Below are 15,459 nucleotides of genomic sequence, written 5' to 3' on the forward strand. Positions count from 1 at the left end.
ACCAGAAGAACCTGAAGAGGACCTTCCTGAGGGAACTGTGTATTACATTTATGAGGTGACTCCTGGCTGGGGGACCCCTGAGGATGGAGGTGAGTATTCTCAGGAGTCACCACTTGAACTCATTGTCTTCAGGGAGAGCTGTTACCATAGTGATTCTACAGCCAGGTACGTAGACAGTTTTGAGGAACCTTCATCGTCCGACTCTGACTGTCAGTGTGAGCCTGAGAGGAAGAGGCTGAGACGGGACGACAGCTCTGACTCATCTTAGAGTCATCTGTTCTTTTCCTTTTCCTGCTCCTCTCCATATGAGCAGAGTTTCCTGTGTGTACCCGGTTTCCACAGCTGGTCCTTGCGTCTGGCGGGATTAACTCAGCCTTTGGTTACATTGACACCAACCAGGGCTGGCCATTTGTGTGTCCAGTGCGTCTTGCACCTGGGCCTTTTTGTAAATAGTTGTTTTAGGTAAGTTTTCCTTTGCGTCTTGCGGTGGCGGCTGATGTCCCAGGCAGCGTCTGGTACCAGGACTTTTTTAGATGGTAAGGATTTTATTTTGTTTCTTTATGACAGGCAACAGCAGGAGTGGTTGTCCTGTTACTGTTGTAAAACATGAATAATATATAAGGTTTACTTAGGTTAGAGTTTAGAATTAGAGAAAACCTTTTTAATCCCAGCAAGTGAGGACAGGAGGAGACATCAGCAGAGGGCAGAGACCAAAGAAGACTTCTCCATCAACCAAAACAATGTAAGCAAAAACACTGAACACACATTTAATGTAAAAATAAACTTTACTTTTTTTAAAATGTCTGTAAAATGTGAGACAGGAGCACCAGCATCCACAGCATCCACTGAAGAACCTGAGGAGGAATCGTCAGCAGACGTCAGAAATCAAAACAATAAAAAAACAACCAATGTAAGTAAAGCCTCTTATTGACACAAAAATGATCTGAACTAATGTTTAATGTAAAAATAGAGGTGAATTTATACTAATGCCTGTAAAATGTTGGACTGGACCATCGCCATCCACTGATGGAGGAGGATGAAGATGGAGGACAGGAGCACCAGCATCCACAGCAGCTTGAGGAGGAAACATCAGCAGAGGACAGAAATATTTATATTAACCAAAACAATGTAAGCAAAGATACTACACACGTTTAATGTAAACAAAAATAGACATTACGCTATACAAATGCCTGTATATTGTCAGACAGAAGTGCCAGCATCCGTTGATGGAGGAGGAGAAAGATGGAGGACAGAAGCACCAGCATCCACAGTAGCCTGAAGAGGAAACATCAGCAGAGGACAGAAAGACTTCTATTATTAACCAAAATAATCAATGTAAGTAAAGCCTCTCATTGACACAAAAAGAATCTGAACACACGTTTAATGTAAAAATAAAGGTTATTTTTATACTAATGTCTGTGAATTGTCCTGTGTTTGATTGCAGAGTTTTGCTTCAGAGGAGAATCAGACAGTTCCATATGTCCGTCACCACAGCAGAGAATGAGACACCAGCTCTGCAGTGTTTACACAGACTGCTTTGGTTTAAACTTTGAATAAAAACTATTGAACTTGGTGAAATGTTTCGTGTGCTTCATCAACTCACTTTCCATCAGAATCTGAGCTCATCTTCATCACTGAGATGTTTGTTCATCAGTTCTTCTTACAGACTGAGGCAGCTCACACATGGAGAAGATGATTTATGGAATATGAAATTTAGTCAGACAAAGAAAGATTAGCTTAATATAAGGTTCTAATATTAAAAACAAAGTGATTTAACACTATGATGCACTCAATTTTTTAATGAAGTGTTTTTCAGCTCAACATGAATCCATTTCTATCAATAAACTATCAGTGTATTATTATTAGGACTCTTATTATTAATTATATCAGTATTATTTTACACCAGGGTTTTGTCAGGGTTCATGTTGATTTATTGATCATTTACAGTCTAATGGTTCTTAGTGCTCTCCCAGTAGGTTTGACTTGGACATCTGCACACGTTTACAAATGAATGCACACGTTCATGTGTGTAGTTAGTTAGGTGTGCTAAGCATAACTAGCTGTGAGTGAGACTATATTAAATGATTGTTTATGTTTCTTTAATGGTGTTTTTTGATGTTGGTTTTGTTAGATCGCTAAATGCTTGTTCATGTGGATCTTGTTGGGTTTTTTGTTTCTTATAATGAATTTTATATTTTGATAAGTGCATTGAGATGACTTTGTTGTAAATTGCTTTATACAAATAAAGTTGAATTGAATTAACACTTGCCAGCAGAAACATATGAAATTGTCATTGGTGGTCTCGATTTGCAACGTGCCTACCCAACCCTAGTGGTCACGGCACATCACGGGGCACAGCAAAGGTGGTGCAGCGAAGGCGGCACGGTAAAGGCGGTGCAATTTGGTGAAGGCAGCGCACCAAAGGCGGTGTGGTGAAGGCAAGGGCCATTTATCGCCGCCGGTTACCACGGCTAGCAAGGCAACCATGCCAACAGAGGATTGGTCACCATTAAGGGAGACTGAAACAGCAACTACTGTTGAAACAGCCCCTCCCTCTGGATGAACTCATCAACACAGAACCAAAATAAAAATCATCCAGTTAAGTTACTGTATATGTTATGTTGTTGGTTGATAAAATCTGAATGAAGGATTTATTATTTAAATTTTGATTGCCACTTTATTGTGGTCAGGGGGTTTGCGTGCCTCATTGATCTTAAGAGCTATACCAGCAGGAGCTTAGTCTTCAGGTGGGACACCCAAGTTGGACAGGTCTGAAGGTAGAGGCCTGACTAAGTGCAATTCACTTCTCTAGGTTGGGGTTGGACACATAGCTAACAACCCAGTTCAAGAAAAAAAAAAAAAAACTCTTTTCAAGGGTGCGGGGTTCTGCTGGTGCCTTTCTCCAGCTCTCATTGGGCGTTAGGCGGTGGTACACCCAGGACAGGGCACCAGTCCATTGCAGAACAACATACACAGACAACCACTCACACTTACATTCACTCCTAATGGGCAAATTCAGAGACTCCAATCAACCTAACAGTCTAGTTTTTGGATTGTGGGAAGAAGCTGGAGTACTCTGAGAAATCCCACACAAACTAGACTGGAGACGAGATTTAAAGAGAACTTTTATGACAAAATAGTTCCAAAGCTCTTTACAATATTATCTCATTCACACAGAATAATTACTGAATATGTAAATAAATGTACAATATTATAGCAATATTTACTAACTTGATTGAGCAATATCAATGAATTAGTCATTGAAATTTAAAATTTTACAAGAAACAAAATTTGGACCCAAACATTGCTCACTGAGGACATCTGCTGGTAAATCTTTATGGGGTATTTTAATGATATTAGACCAGTGTTCCACACTTTGAACGAAGGGGAACTTTTAAGCCATTCCTGCACCCATTGCCCCCCAAATAATCCTGACAAATACATTTTCAAATTTATTGAACTAACAGGGAACAAGTAACATCAGTTGTAGTTAGATATTCATTGTCTCCACAAGTAAATGTATTTTTGTGTACCTGTTCATTTTTAATTCATCATAAGTGTACAATTCGGTCTTGAATTGTCTTTTTCTAAATTGTTTATCTGAAGTCTATTTCTAAATTATTATTTTGTGAAGGTACAAGCATTACAACAGTATATAATGTACATTACAGTCGATTCTTTTCCCTTTTAAAAGTTCTTATTTTTGACTGCCTGCACTTTTGAAATTTCCAGAATAATAAAGCTATGATGAAACAATACAGCTACAGTATGTACTGTATCTTGTCTACCAATGTGACTGAAAAAGCCCTGCTGTGTATGCGCAACACAATGTCCCAAGCATCTTATCGCCTTTTTAAAAGAAACAAGCAAGATTATTACTACAAGTGCTTTTTTTTTTTTTAATGTGTAGTTAATAGTTTCCCTTTTTATGGAGGTGCTACTGTTGACATAATGATGGGGACAACGTTCTTTGTGAGGTTGCGTGTGATAAATGACCATTTGACTGTTATTTTTCAGAACTATTCATGGTTGTGCTTTTTTTTTTTTTTTAATGATACACACTGTACAAAATCTCAGTCATTGTTACCATCAAATTAAAAAAACCCAGTATCTCAGACCTGCCTGGTGTGTTTCTTGGTCTTCATGATGCTCTCTGGGCTTTAAACTGACCTCTGAGACTATCACAGAGCAGGTGCATTTATACAGAGACTTGATTACACACAGGTGGATTCTATTTATCATCATTAGTCATTTAGGTCAACATTGGATCATTCAGAGATCCTCACTGAACTTTTGGAGAGAGTTTGCTGCACTGAAAGTAAAGGGGCTGAATAATTTTGCACGCCCAATTTTTCAGTTTTTTATTTGTTAAAAATGTTTGAAATATCCAATAAATTTCGTTTCACTTCATGATTGTGTCCCACTTGTTGATTCTTCACAGAAAATTACAGTTTTATATCTTTAAGTTTGAAGGCTGAAATGTGACAAAAGGTCGAAAAGTTCAAGGGGGCCGAATACTTTGGCAAGGCACTGTATAATCGGGCCATAAGCCTATACTTACCTTAATAACAAAAGAACATTTATTTTATGCCTTTTTTGTTTGTTTTATTTGAAGCATTTTTCTAAAAATTACAATAAATGACTAAGGGACTTTTGTTGTGAAGGCGACTATATTGTCCCAGCTCCTATATGTATATTGTGATGGTCTGTGCATGTTCAATCAACTCAATCCACAGTAAGCACAGATGTTTGTACATCTGTGTAGTACATTTATATCACCTACATAGTTTTTTTTAATGAGCCAATTATGATGTAAACAGTCCAATATTCATCCAACAAGGCTTTTTTAACTGATGTAAAACAAAAACTACAGAGGCTTGGGGCAAATCTAAAGATTTTATTCGTATTACTTGATGTTCAGACAATTAGAAAATGACATCTCAATTTCTTTCACTGTCGTCTAGTCTATGAAGTGATAATAAAAACACCTAGAGCAAAACTTAACTAAGTCAAAAGGTGGTGAAGCTTGCATCGTAACGGTTCTCAGAGCCGACGTCAATACATGCTGCACATCAGTACTGAACAAACACTTAGTGATGTCCTACGCCCTCCTGCGTTCTACCTCCACATTGGACTTTGGTGTTGTACACACACTGTCCATTTTACAAACATGTTAGAATGTGTGCAGCAGCAGTGGCACACGTGTACCATTGTGATGAGGTCAAACAGACCCCCAGCTTTAACTCTATTTTTCTGCTTATCTGATGACTGCAAATGCTTAAAAAAAAAAAAAAAAAAAAAAAAAAGTCTTTCAAATCAGAAATCCACCATATTCCCAGGAGCTTTACAGATACATTTATGGACACATGGAACTTTCTGTGTGGGTGTAGCAATTATCTAGTGGCTAAGCAATAAAATACTTTTAGCATGTGTAGGCAATTCATAATGTTATAACAATGACAAGTTTAAATACTTTGTTTTATATACTACACTAAGGGCTCTAAGTAGCAGATGGTGTTACCCATGCACATTCAGACAAATTTGATTTCAACAGGGCCTGACTATAAAAATTACGTAATTCTTGAAAAATAGTTTATCAGCATTTTAATCCACAATATGCCCCAATTTAATTTTTAGAGAACAAAAATAAGTACTACTAACTATACACAGGACCCGCAAAAGAATTTAGTTACAAATAATGTAATCAATGTTTTTCCTGTGTATTTTAATTGCTAAAAATTGTGTTTTATGTGCAAAATCATTCCACAAGTAACTTGAGTTTGACACATGGTTTAACCTGACAGAGAGAGAGACTATGCATTTCAATGTCTACATTTATCAAATAGGAAGCTGCATCCATGATACATATGTAGCGGCACTAGGATTATGGTGGATGTAAAGATAGAGATAATATGAACCACTATATAACAGGAGTAACTGGGATTTCACTAGACATCCCTGTTTCCTCTTGGCCAGGAGGCAGAAAAAAAACCAATAGTATGCATGTACGACTACTGATGCCTTTGGATTGACATTTCCTGATGGTAATAGTCAAATATATAATCATTTACAACAGAGAAAGTAGGGGCATCAAAATTAATGTGCCTCTCAAAACAGGAACGTGGTAATGCTGCTGCTTTCAAGTCAAGTGTGCAATGCGTGCATCCACACACAGTGTGGTCTGTACTGTCCAACAAGAAACACTGGGTTTCCAGCAGACTGACTCCACGCTGACTGATGAGGCAGAAAAGCCATGCTGTAATGGAGCAGACGTAGGGGAACAAACAGGCAGTGTGCTACTTGGTGCAGCACACATCTAACCTTAGTACAAATCTATGGAGCTACAAAGTACATGTGCTTGTTCTGACAAAAATAAAACTCTACACAGACCTTCTCTGCAGTTAGACGGACACCCCCCTGTCCTTTTCTGAGGTAGTAAATAAGTAAAAATATAATTAAAGGCAATTATAAAGGACCACTCTGGAACACACCATCCGAAGATAGTTTCCAGTTCTTCAAATCTGAATTTAGAACCAAACCTCATCCTCAGTGGTAAAAACCGCCTAGCTGTTACAGGTTAAAACTACATCTAATTATTTTTTTATATACTTTTTTTTTTTTTTTGCAGAAAGATACACAACAATGCAGAGGTAGAAAGTTTGAAACATGTCTGCCACTAGATTAAAAAAAAAAAAAATTCATAAAATCTACTTTTATAGTTTCACTCTAATGGCACAAAAGCCAAAATGTCTAAAAGAAATACAAAAACAACACAAACTTATGTGTTTGAGGTACAGATTCCTATGCATCTGTTTTAGAAATGTTGTAAGTGCTTAAACTCTGTCAAGAGATTAGACACTCTCAGAGAGGCACAACAGTAGCATTTAAGACGTCGGTGCAACACTTTGAGGCTTGTTACAATGCTAATAAAGAGTCCATGGAATTAAGGCAGAAAAGATACATCATGCAAAATCTGCCCTGCCTACGTTTTTTTTCTCCTTTCTGGTAAAAATCATCAGTTGTGACACTTGGCTCAGGGGCCTGACATCAGTATTCATTAGTGGAGCATCATTGGTCTATCATTTATCATTGGCTGCTAGTTAAAGAAAAATAAATCATTATTGTTCCAGTACTGCAGGGCAACACTGTAAAAAGAACTGTTAAATCTTGACAGGACGATTGCTCCTAATTTGCTTCACGTGCGGATTCCTTGAGCCTGGAGAGGATAACTGACGTCCATCAGAAAAGCTTAGGATCCAACAGTACAGCCCAAAAACAGTGATAACAGTGACATAATTATACTGGTACAATATATTATAGGTGCCGTACAAGTGCTGTGAAAGACCATTCTAAACAGTTGAGCTGCATTCATTTCAATCATCAGAATTTTACAGAAAGTGAGTACCAATCAGCCTGCCTCCAGTGGAATAGTTTGAAAAATCAGGAAGAAAACTCTTTTCCCACACATCCCAGGTCACATCACTCTGTAAAGGTTGCCACCATAATATTGTAAAAATTTAACGTAACGAAATTTCAAAAGACGTTCACGTGGAAACTACAAAAATATTTGGCTAGTTTCTCAACATCAAACTTTTAGCTATTGTTTCTAAAAACAAAATAAATGCATTTGCCACTGCTTTTAACTTGACTTTACAGCATGAAATCAAAACGATTCCAGTTTGCTGTGTACTGGCTTATAAGTCCTGTTAGGTTCCTCTGTTTTCTGAGACTGTTACAAGCATTGGTGGCAACCCTGAGGGACATGAACTGTGAACGTGGTGCTGAAAAGAGTTCGATCACAAAATGATCCTTTTAAGCTGCTTCACTGATCACTGAAGCCTCCAACTGGTGCAGCCTCACTGGTTGATCAGACTGGTTAACAGGGCATTTAATACTTTTTCAAAGAACACAACACTATAGTGAAAACTGTCCATAAAATAAGCAATGATGAGCAATCACCTCTCAATCAGAAGAGTACCTACTGAGTTAACAGTTCTGATCATTGAAAAAGACTAAACAAATGAAGGATAGATTACAGTGGAGCTACAGCTCTAAGCCTTGTGTGTTTTGGCATGTTTTCAATTATGCAAAAAAAAATTGGTAAGTGCATTGTATTTCACTAGTCTATTTAATAGAAATGAAATGAACCACACAGTGTCTGTGCCACTATGGTTGCCTGTGAGAATCCTCTGTCCTTAAACACAGCTCTGACCATGAGAGCTGATTCTCTTTGATGCTTTTACAATTTGTGATAAAAGACATTTGAATAATTACTGGAATTAAGAAAGATTTTTGCTTTACAGTTCATTTCTGTTGGAGGAGTTGACTGCCCTTTAAGGCACTTCAGGGGAACTTACAGGCAAATGCAAATTTAAAACCACTTAATTTGGATACAGTGTATTTCTAATGATGCACCTGGCCACATTAGATGGTGTGTTGTTAGATTAGCTGTTTGATGAACCTACTACTCATCAGTCTGATGCACAGAGCTTCTTCACATATTCAGTATTCTGTCAGAATAAATGTAACTAAGCACATCAAACACTTCCTTATCTGCAATGCCTAAGAATCTATCAATTCAACTCAAGTGGGGAGGGGGAGCTGACCCTGAACTAAAGATCTTACTGGACAAATGTCCTTATTTCTAATTCTAACTAAACTGGAGATGCGTCAGTGAGAGGAGTTTTAAGTGCAAGCTTTTACAATTCAGACGACAATGAGTAGAGCTCTATTTTGGTTGCAGTAAGATCACCTACAGTTCCTTAAACATTCAAGCTTACTTTTTAAATAATGAGGTAATACTGATGAGGCGGTTTGTTGTGTTCAACAATAACTAAGTTTAGCATCGTTAGCACTTATAGGCTAAAGTAACATACTAATGTTATAATAAAGATGCCATTCCTATGGTTTACCCTTTTCATAAAAATCCAAGAGTGCACATGAATACAAGGACTCTGGGGCTGCTTACTGCTGAAAGGCCTGGTAGTAGTGAGGTAGGGAGCTAGAAGTGCTCATAGCAGGACTGCTGTAGGCTTGAGGTAGCTGGCTGTGGTTGTGGGCCCCTGGTCCCTGTGGAGCATGAGCCTGAGGGGACTGGAAGAAGGAGAAGGGTCCTGAAGCCTGGGAGACTAGCCCGGTGGAGGAGGAGGGGGAGGTCCCTGTCGTGGTGGCCGGTGGATAGCTCATCACTAACCCTCCCATGCCCATGTGAGGGCTGTACGGCGGCAGGCTGAAAGGCAAAAAACTCAGCAGGGGTCCAAGGTCCATGTTTGTGGTGCAGGACAGCTCGGTGGATGAAACGGCAGGGCTCCTGGACAATAAGTGAGGGTCGCCACCAGCACCTAACCCTTCACCAAGGACCTCCCTCTGAGGGGAGGCAGAAGTAGAGGTAGAGGAGTTGACTGCATTTAGATGAGGGGGTGGGGCACTCTGCAGGTCCAACAGGAAGCTGTCCATGTCAGAGCGAGGATATGAGGTAGATCCATGCTGGTAGCGGGACATGTTGCTGTAAGGCTGCTGCGGTGGAGCTGCCGGAGGCTGCATGTGGTGGTGGTGTACAGACTGGGAGGACATGGGACGACCCACACTCATGCTGGGTGACAAGGTCCCCTGCATAATGCCATGTGGGTGACCCACACCAGAAACAGGATTGGCCATTGGATAGGATGCGTACATGTCCCTAGGGAAAGTCTCAATGGGCTCCTTGGAGACTGTGTTCATGTCTGATGTCACAGGGCTGGGTTCTTCTTTCACTGGGCACTGGGGGGCAGGGGTTGGTGTAGCCACAGGGGTAGTGGGTGTACAGGGTGGCATCGACCCAGATTCCTGGGCATGGCTCTTCTTTAGGTGGCGAGTGAGGTGATCTCGGCGCCCAAAGCGTTGAGCACAACGCGGGCACAGGAAGTCACGGCGCCCGGTGTGGACCACAGCATGGCGCCGTACATCCTTACGTGTGTAAAAGCGGCGATCGCAGCGCTCACAAGAGTACTTCCTCTCTCTTATTGGTACTGCCATGTTAGTGGTACCCTCTGAGGGTGGGGGCCTGTCAATATGGCCACCCAGGTGCTCCAGCAGGGAGGGCGCTCCCTCCCCGCAGGGCAAGCCTGCTGCATTACTGTGGACTGCAACCAGATGGCGTCTATAACCCAGCTGGGTGTTGTACTGCTTTCCACACTCGTGGCAGTGGAAAAGCTGCCTGCTGGCTGGGTGGCTCTCCTGCAGCTGGCTCTTCAGATGGTCCTGCTGGTGGAACATGGTCTAACAGAAGGAGATATGCTTGCACGGCGGCTGCACAGGGACTCTGGCCAAAAGCCGGAGCAGACACAAACAAGACTCATGAGGAGAGCTGACCATCAGCCTTCAGACCCTTACCCGTGTTCTTCACTTCGAGGGCAGAATTAATGCTGAGTGCTGCTTCCTGACTGTTTGATGTTCTCTTGTAGCAATGACTAGTGGTCTGTCCTGTCTTACTGGGGAAAGCCTGTGTCCAGCACTTGGTTCCTTTGACAGCAGCTGCCATAGCAACCCCAAAAGGGCTGCTGTGATGAGGAGCTTTGGAAGCTCTGACTGGGTCTATGCGTTTCCTGAGAAGAGCTCTTGTACTGGCTGGCAGTCTAATTTAGTATTGAACGTCCTCAGACACCAAAATTACATGTGCAGCTCCACATCTTTAAAGACCTGCAAGCACAACAAATGAAAAAAAAGGACAGCAATGAGTGACATTTCTTTTGTAAGCTCCAAAAATCATAACAGCAATATAACATTAATTCTGACTCTCAAAGAGTTAAATCCATAAAAGTGTAAAGTATTGTTGAGTAGGGGTGGGCATTGTCATGAATCTGACAATACGATACACGATTTGCATGTCACGATACGACATATGAAGAAACTACACGATATACATTGCTATATCAATAATTACAAATTTCGCCTTTACAAGCACAAAATGGCATGAAATACAATTGATATAATTTTTTTAAAGTTGCAAGAACAAGTAAATGGTACCTAACTGTAATTCAAGCACCAACATCTAAAACAAGTGGTATGTGTATCAAACTGTTGAATTACATTTTTCAAAAGTTCAACTTTTGCTTCTACAACAGATTCTGATTCTGTTAAATATTTAAATTCTTAAAAAAATAATAACCTCATACATCTATAAAAGTGATCAGTATGTTTCATTAAAATAAAGTGCAATCAACTTCCAGCTAAAGTGCATTGAGGAGTGAGGTAGTTTAACAAGGTCTAATGTGGTTCACTGACACCTAGTGACTGGGCGTTTACATGCTACGCACATGTTAGTGCAATTCAAAGGTTTTATCATTAAAAAACATCTATCCGTCCATTTTCAGACCCGCTTTGTCCTATTTCAGGATCGCAAGGGTCTGCAGCGCCTATCTCCGGCTAACACTAAAAAACATGATTATAAAATCGATACAATAATCGCGTGGTGAAATATTGCAATACATCCATTTTTTCATACCCTCATTGTTCAGGTTTAGTAAGTGCTGGCTAAGACAATCATTATCACACTGTGCAAAAATCTAAAACAAAACATGTAAACAAAAATTTGCTTTAAATTAAAAAAAAAATATATATATATATATATATAAAATTACTTTGTATAATAAAAAAAGCAAAGTTAGCTAAACAAAAAAGTGATATATCAGGTGAATAAAAATCCAGGACATCAGGTGCAAGATCTACTTGTAAATTATAATATCACACATGCTGATGATGATCAATTTCACATAAAGTTGAAATACAGTCTTAAACAGTAATGGAGGAAATTTCTGACATGTCCAGATGCTTTTCTATAATGTTGACTTGTAAAATAGGGGAGGAGCCTGAGTGGCATTACATGAACAAACAATATAATCTTAATAATCAAGTGGTTACTTTTTTTAAAGAGGTTTGTAACATCCTATCAGCTAAATTCCCTCAATAATTGTGCTCATCTAGAGGAGCAGATGCAAAGTGTACTGAAACATATTCATTTTAAATCACATCTTCGTGTGGAAGAAAACATTTCTTTCATAACACTTATTGCGCAATAAAAGTGGTGCAGCAGTAATTATTTTCAATCCAAATTACAAAAACTGACAATTCAAACCACTACACAGGTGTATATAATAAAGAAAAATTTAAATGTAAATAAACATAAAAAAAACCCAAAAAAAAAACAAGGACATCTCTCTCTAGAAAAAAAAAAAAAAAAAACTATGCATGACTAAAGCAACTGAAAACAAATGGGCACTATACATATTTTGGAATATAACACCTTAATTTAAATTAGTTTGCTCCATTCTGAACTCTACAGTAAAGAATTAACTACAATACAAAGGATATAATGCACTTGCCTACATTTAAAAGATACAGTTGCGGCGTTAGTATGTGCAAGTGGTATTAGTCACATGTTAATAGGACTGGGTATTGCTAGGTACCTCGCGATACGATATATCGCGATATTTTAGCCCATGATAACAATATTATCACAATACAGCAATTCTATGAAAACCGATGTATCGCTGGAAATTTAATCCATGATACATTACAATATCTGTGTCACTGAAGAAATTCAGAATTTATCGAAAGCACTGAACCCATTTCACAGGAATTACAAAACATTGTCAATCAATTTCACATGAATGACAGCCAAGTGTATACTGCATAATGACTCTTCTTAACACACACTGACCACAACTAGTCACATGTCCTTGTCTTGTGTTTAAGTCTGTAAGGGAAGACTGATAAAAAATAATGCTTCACCAAAATATTATTAATGATGTTTGTGCAAATTAACTTTAAATCATTAAAAGCAAAATGAATGCAGAAAATACTCCTTTCAGTGCTAGTATTATCAACTTCTCTATAAACATGGACACATATCAGTGCTGCTTAACAAGCAGAATTAACTTGTTTTATAAAAACTGAGAATTTCACTGCATATGAAAAATAAACATTTCAGTGTATTAAAATATAAACAACTGGAAACCTGGGCTCACATTTTAACTTATACTTACCACCATACGTAAAGTTCAACTTAAACCTGCACTGCAGACAGGCAGTGCTAATACCCGATCCGATATCAGCCTGAAAATGAGTATCAGATTCAAATTTCTGATTTTTATTTATGTTTTGCAATTCTTTTTTTTTTAATTTCATTCAATTGTAGAATACTGTTAATATTATGTTGAACGTTAAAATGTATGTAACTAATTGGTTAATAATAAATGGGTCAGTTTTTCCTCATACCTACTGTTGCTGACTATTGTTCTGAGTGACAGCACTTGATCAAACCTTTTCTAAGATTCCACACTACAAAAGAAGGAACTATTAAATAAAAAACGCCGATATCTTATCGGATCAATATCGGTATCGGCCGATCCGCAAGGCTGCAATATCGATATATGGGAAATGAAAAGGATGTATCGGAGCATCCCTACTAATACTAATATCAATTTGTTCTTTGTAAACTTGAAAACCTGAGAACATTAACTTGTGTAAAAAGGGAAAAATAATAATTAAAATCGATCTTCGGTACCTGTGTATCGATAACACACCGCAAGACAAAATATCGCGATATATCGTATTGATATTGCTTATAACATAGCTTACAATGGATTAGAGATGGGTGATATCAGCACACAAATATTACGGGCCAATGTTTGAAATAAAATTTAATAATAAAATCATTTTAATTTATCCATCATAATTTTTTTATTTATTTCCCCACCCCATGTGTGAATTTGTTGTTTTAGGTTCACACTTCATGTAGTATGATCTTTTGACAAATGCATGTTTTTGTTCTTGCAAAGAAAAGGAGGGGGTGGGGTCTATGGGTAATTTTAGTGTTGGACAGTGTCAGAACATTGGATATCGACAAAAAAGCTAACATTGAACATCTCTACAATGGAATGGTAGGCAGTGAATGTGATCATAATATTTCACAAGTATGGATTTGTTTGTTTTTTTTATAGTGGCCTCTTTCAGCAAAATACAGGCAGTAATAAATCAAATATGACTAAGCAATTAATTTAATGAAACAACTGTAACTTTATTTACAAAAATACACATTTCGGATCAACAGAACAACATACGTAGTGGGATGTGCTGAAGTTGGGTTCACCTATTAACCTACTTCTAATGTCCTGATCCCAGATACCACAGCACTGTTGAATCCAATAAAGTCTGTAGATCAGCAAACAGACTGAAGGTGGTCATAATGTTAAAGCTGATATGTTTAAACTCCATGCAGAGTTACCCCCCACATGGTGCTGGTATTACTAGTTAGGTTTAGAAGTTATTTACATGGATATCGTGTTTAACACTGGAGCACAAACACAGAGCACGCTATGGACTGTGCACTGTAGTGAGGGCGATCATGGGAGCTCGCAGTGCCATCTTGTGGGTCCCCACCATTAGTTACCGGTCGTAAAAGTCAATATAAATCGAATATAGGTCACTTTTCCCCCGATGTTGTAATCTTAGTATAAAAGTCCTCGGCTTGTTGTGATATTAAATAAAATCAGCGGTGAATGAGAGAAGCGTGGCCGACACGACGCTGTGGTGGGACGGGGGTCAGTGAGCAGCGGGGCTACGGCTCACTACTAGCACTACCACATTTGCGGGGGTGGGGGTGGGGGGGGGTCCGATTCTTTCGATGCTAAAGTGCGAGTAACGCCAATTTTCATCCACACAAAGCGGCTGTAGCTGCTGTCGACTGAGTTTGAAGCCTAAACTAGCCAGCATCTGGCCTGAAAAACTAAATTCAAGGCTTTCTCCCAAGTTGTACCAGAGTTTGTCTTTCGGGAGCTAACTCCGGTTTTCCCCCCGCGAAGCCCAACACTCGAACCCCAGGCAGCAGACCACGACAGGCCGGTACTCACCAAAAATGTCCCAGTCCGAGCCTCAGTCCAGGCTCCTTTCTTTGCGCACATGGACATTAGGAACGAAGTTTAAGGATGTTTTGGGGAGTTTGGGGCCTGGATCGCCGGGCAACGCGCTGCAAGCCATGCATTCTGGGAGAGTGACGTCACGCCCTCTGCTCAGGGGCACTACAGCAGCACGCGCACTCCCTCATTTGAATAAAATGGAAGAAATTATTTTCAAACGGATTCACACAGTTTCAACCCCTCGGCACTTTTTTTGTACAAGGACAAAAAAAAAAAAAAAAAAAAAAAAAAACTCTTACCATATACGTAAACTCTACGTTCTCTAAACAAGATCCTGAGATAATCATAAACTTATTATTTTTGGGAATTTTCACGTTCTCCTCTACGGAAGCGTAGAGCTGCCACGGGGACAAATATATTTTGGAACACTGAATTGTATGAATAATATTATTATATTGTACAAAAAAAATTATTATTCTTTGTACAATATAATGTAATGTTTGTACAATATACTATATTGTTCGTACAATATAACTATAGGGTAGATACCCAGCACAGGGGTCAC

The 15,459-nt window shown here is 39.0% G+C and overlaps 1 protein-coding gene and 1 long non-coding RNA gene across 2 annotated transcripts; one reads left to right on the top strand and one right to left on the bottom strand.

The window, feature by feature from the left end:
- Window positions 1-1,068: 1,068 nt before the first annotated feature.
- Window positions 1,069-1,572, top strand: LOC114466977 (uncharacterized). The gene is made up of 3 exons (XR_003674484.1): window positions 1,069-1,128; window positions 1,205-1,335; window positions 1,445-1,572. It is a non-coding gene; the product is annotated as an uncharacterized LOC114466977 (long non-coding RNA).
- On the bottom strand, window positions 1,109-15,029 carry LOC114466976 (zinc finger protein PLAGL2-like). Its single transcript, XM_028452873.1, has 3 exons — window positions 14,889-15,029; window positions 8,969-10,677; window positions 1,109-1,275 (listed from the first exon to the last, which is right to left on the bottom strand). Exons 2-3 carry the CDS (start codon window positions 10,252-10,254, stop codon window positions 1,179-1,181), a joined length of 1,383 nt encoding a protein of 460 aa, XP_028308674.1. The 5' UTR covers window positions 10,255-10,677; window positions 14,889-15,029; the 3' UTR covers window positions 1,109-1,178.
- Window positions 15,030-15,459: the final 430 nt, after the last annotated feature.

This window comes from Gouania willdenowi, chromosome 7 (assembly GCF_900634775.1).
Source record: "Gouania willdenowi chromosome 7, fGouWil2.1, whole genome shotgun sequence".
NCBI lineage: Eukaryota > Metazoa > Chordata > Actinopteri > Blenniiformes > Gobiesocidae > Gouania > Gouania willdenowi.

Excerpts from the sequence above, each read along its gene's own strand:
- LOC114466976 (XM_028452873.1), bottom strand. The coding sequence starts at position 10,254 with ATGTTCCACCAGCAGGACCATCTGAAGAGCCAGCTGCAGGAGAGCCAC. Across the intron at positions 1,276-8,968 it reads TACTACCAGGCCTTTCAGCA|GCTACTGTGGATGCTGGTGC; the intron begins GTAAGCAGCCCC and ends TTTCCTCTTCAG.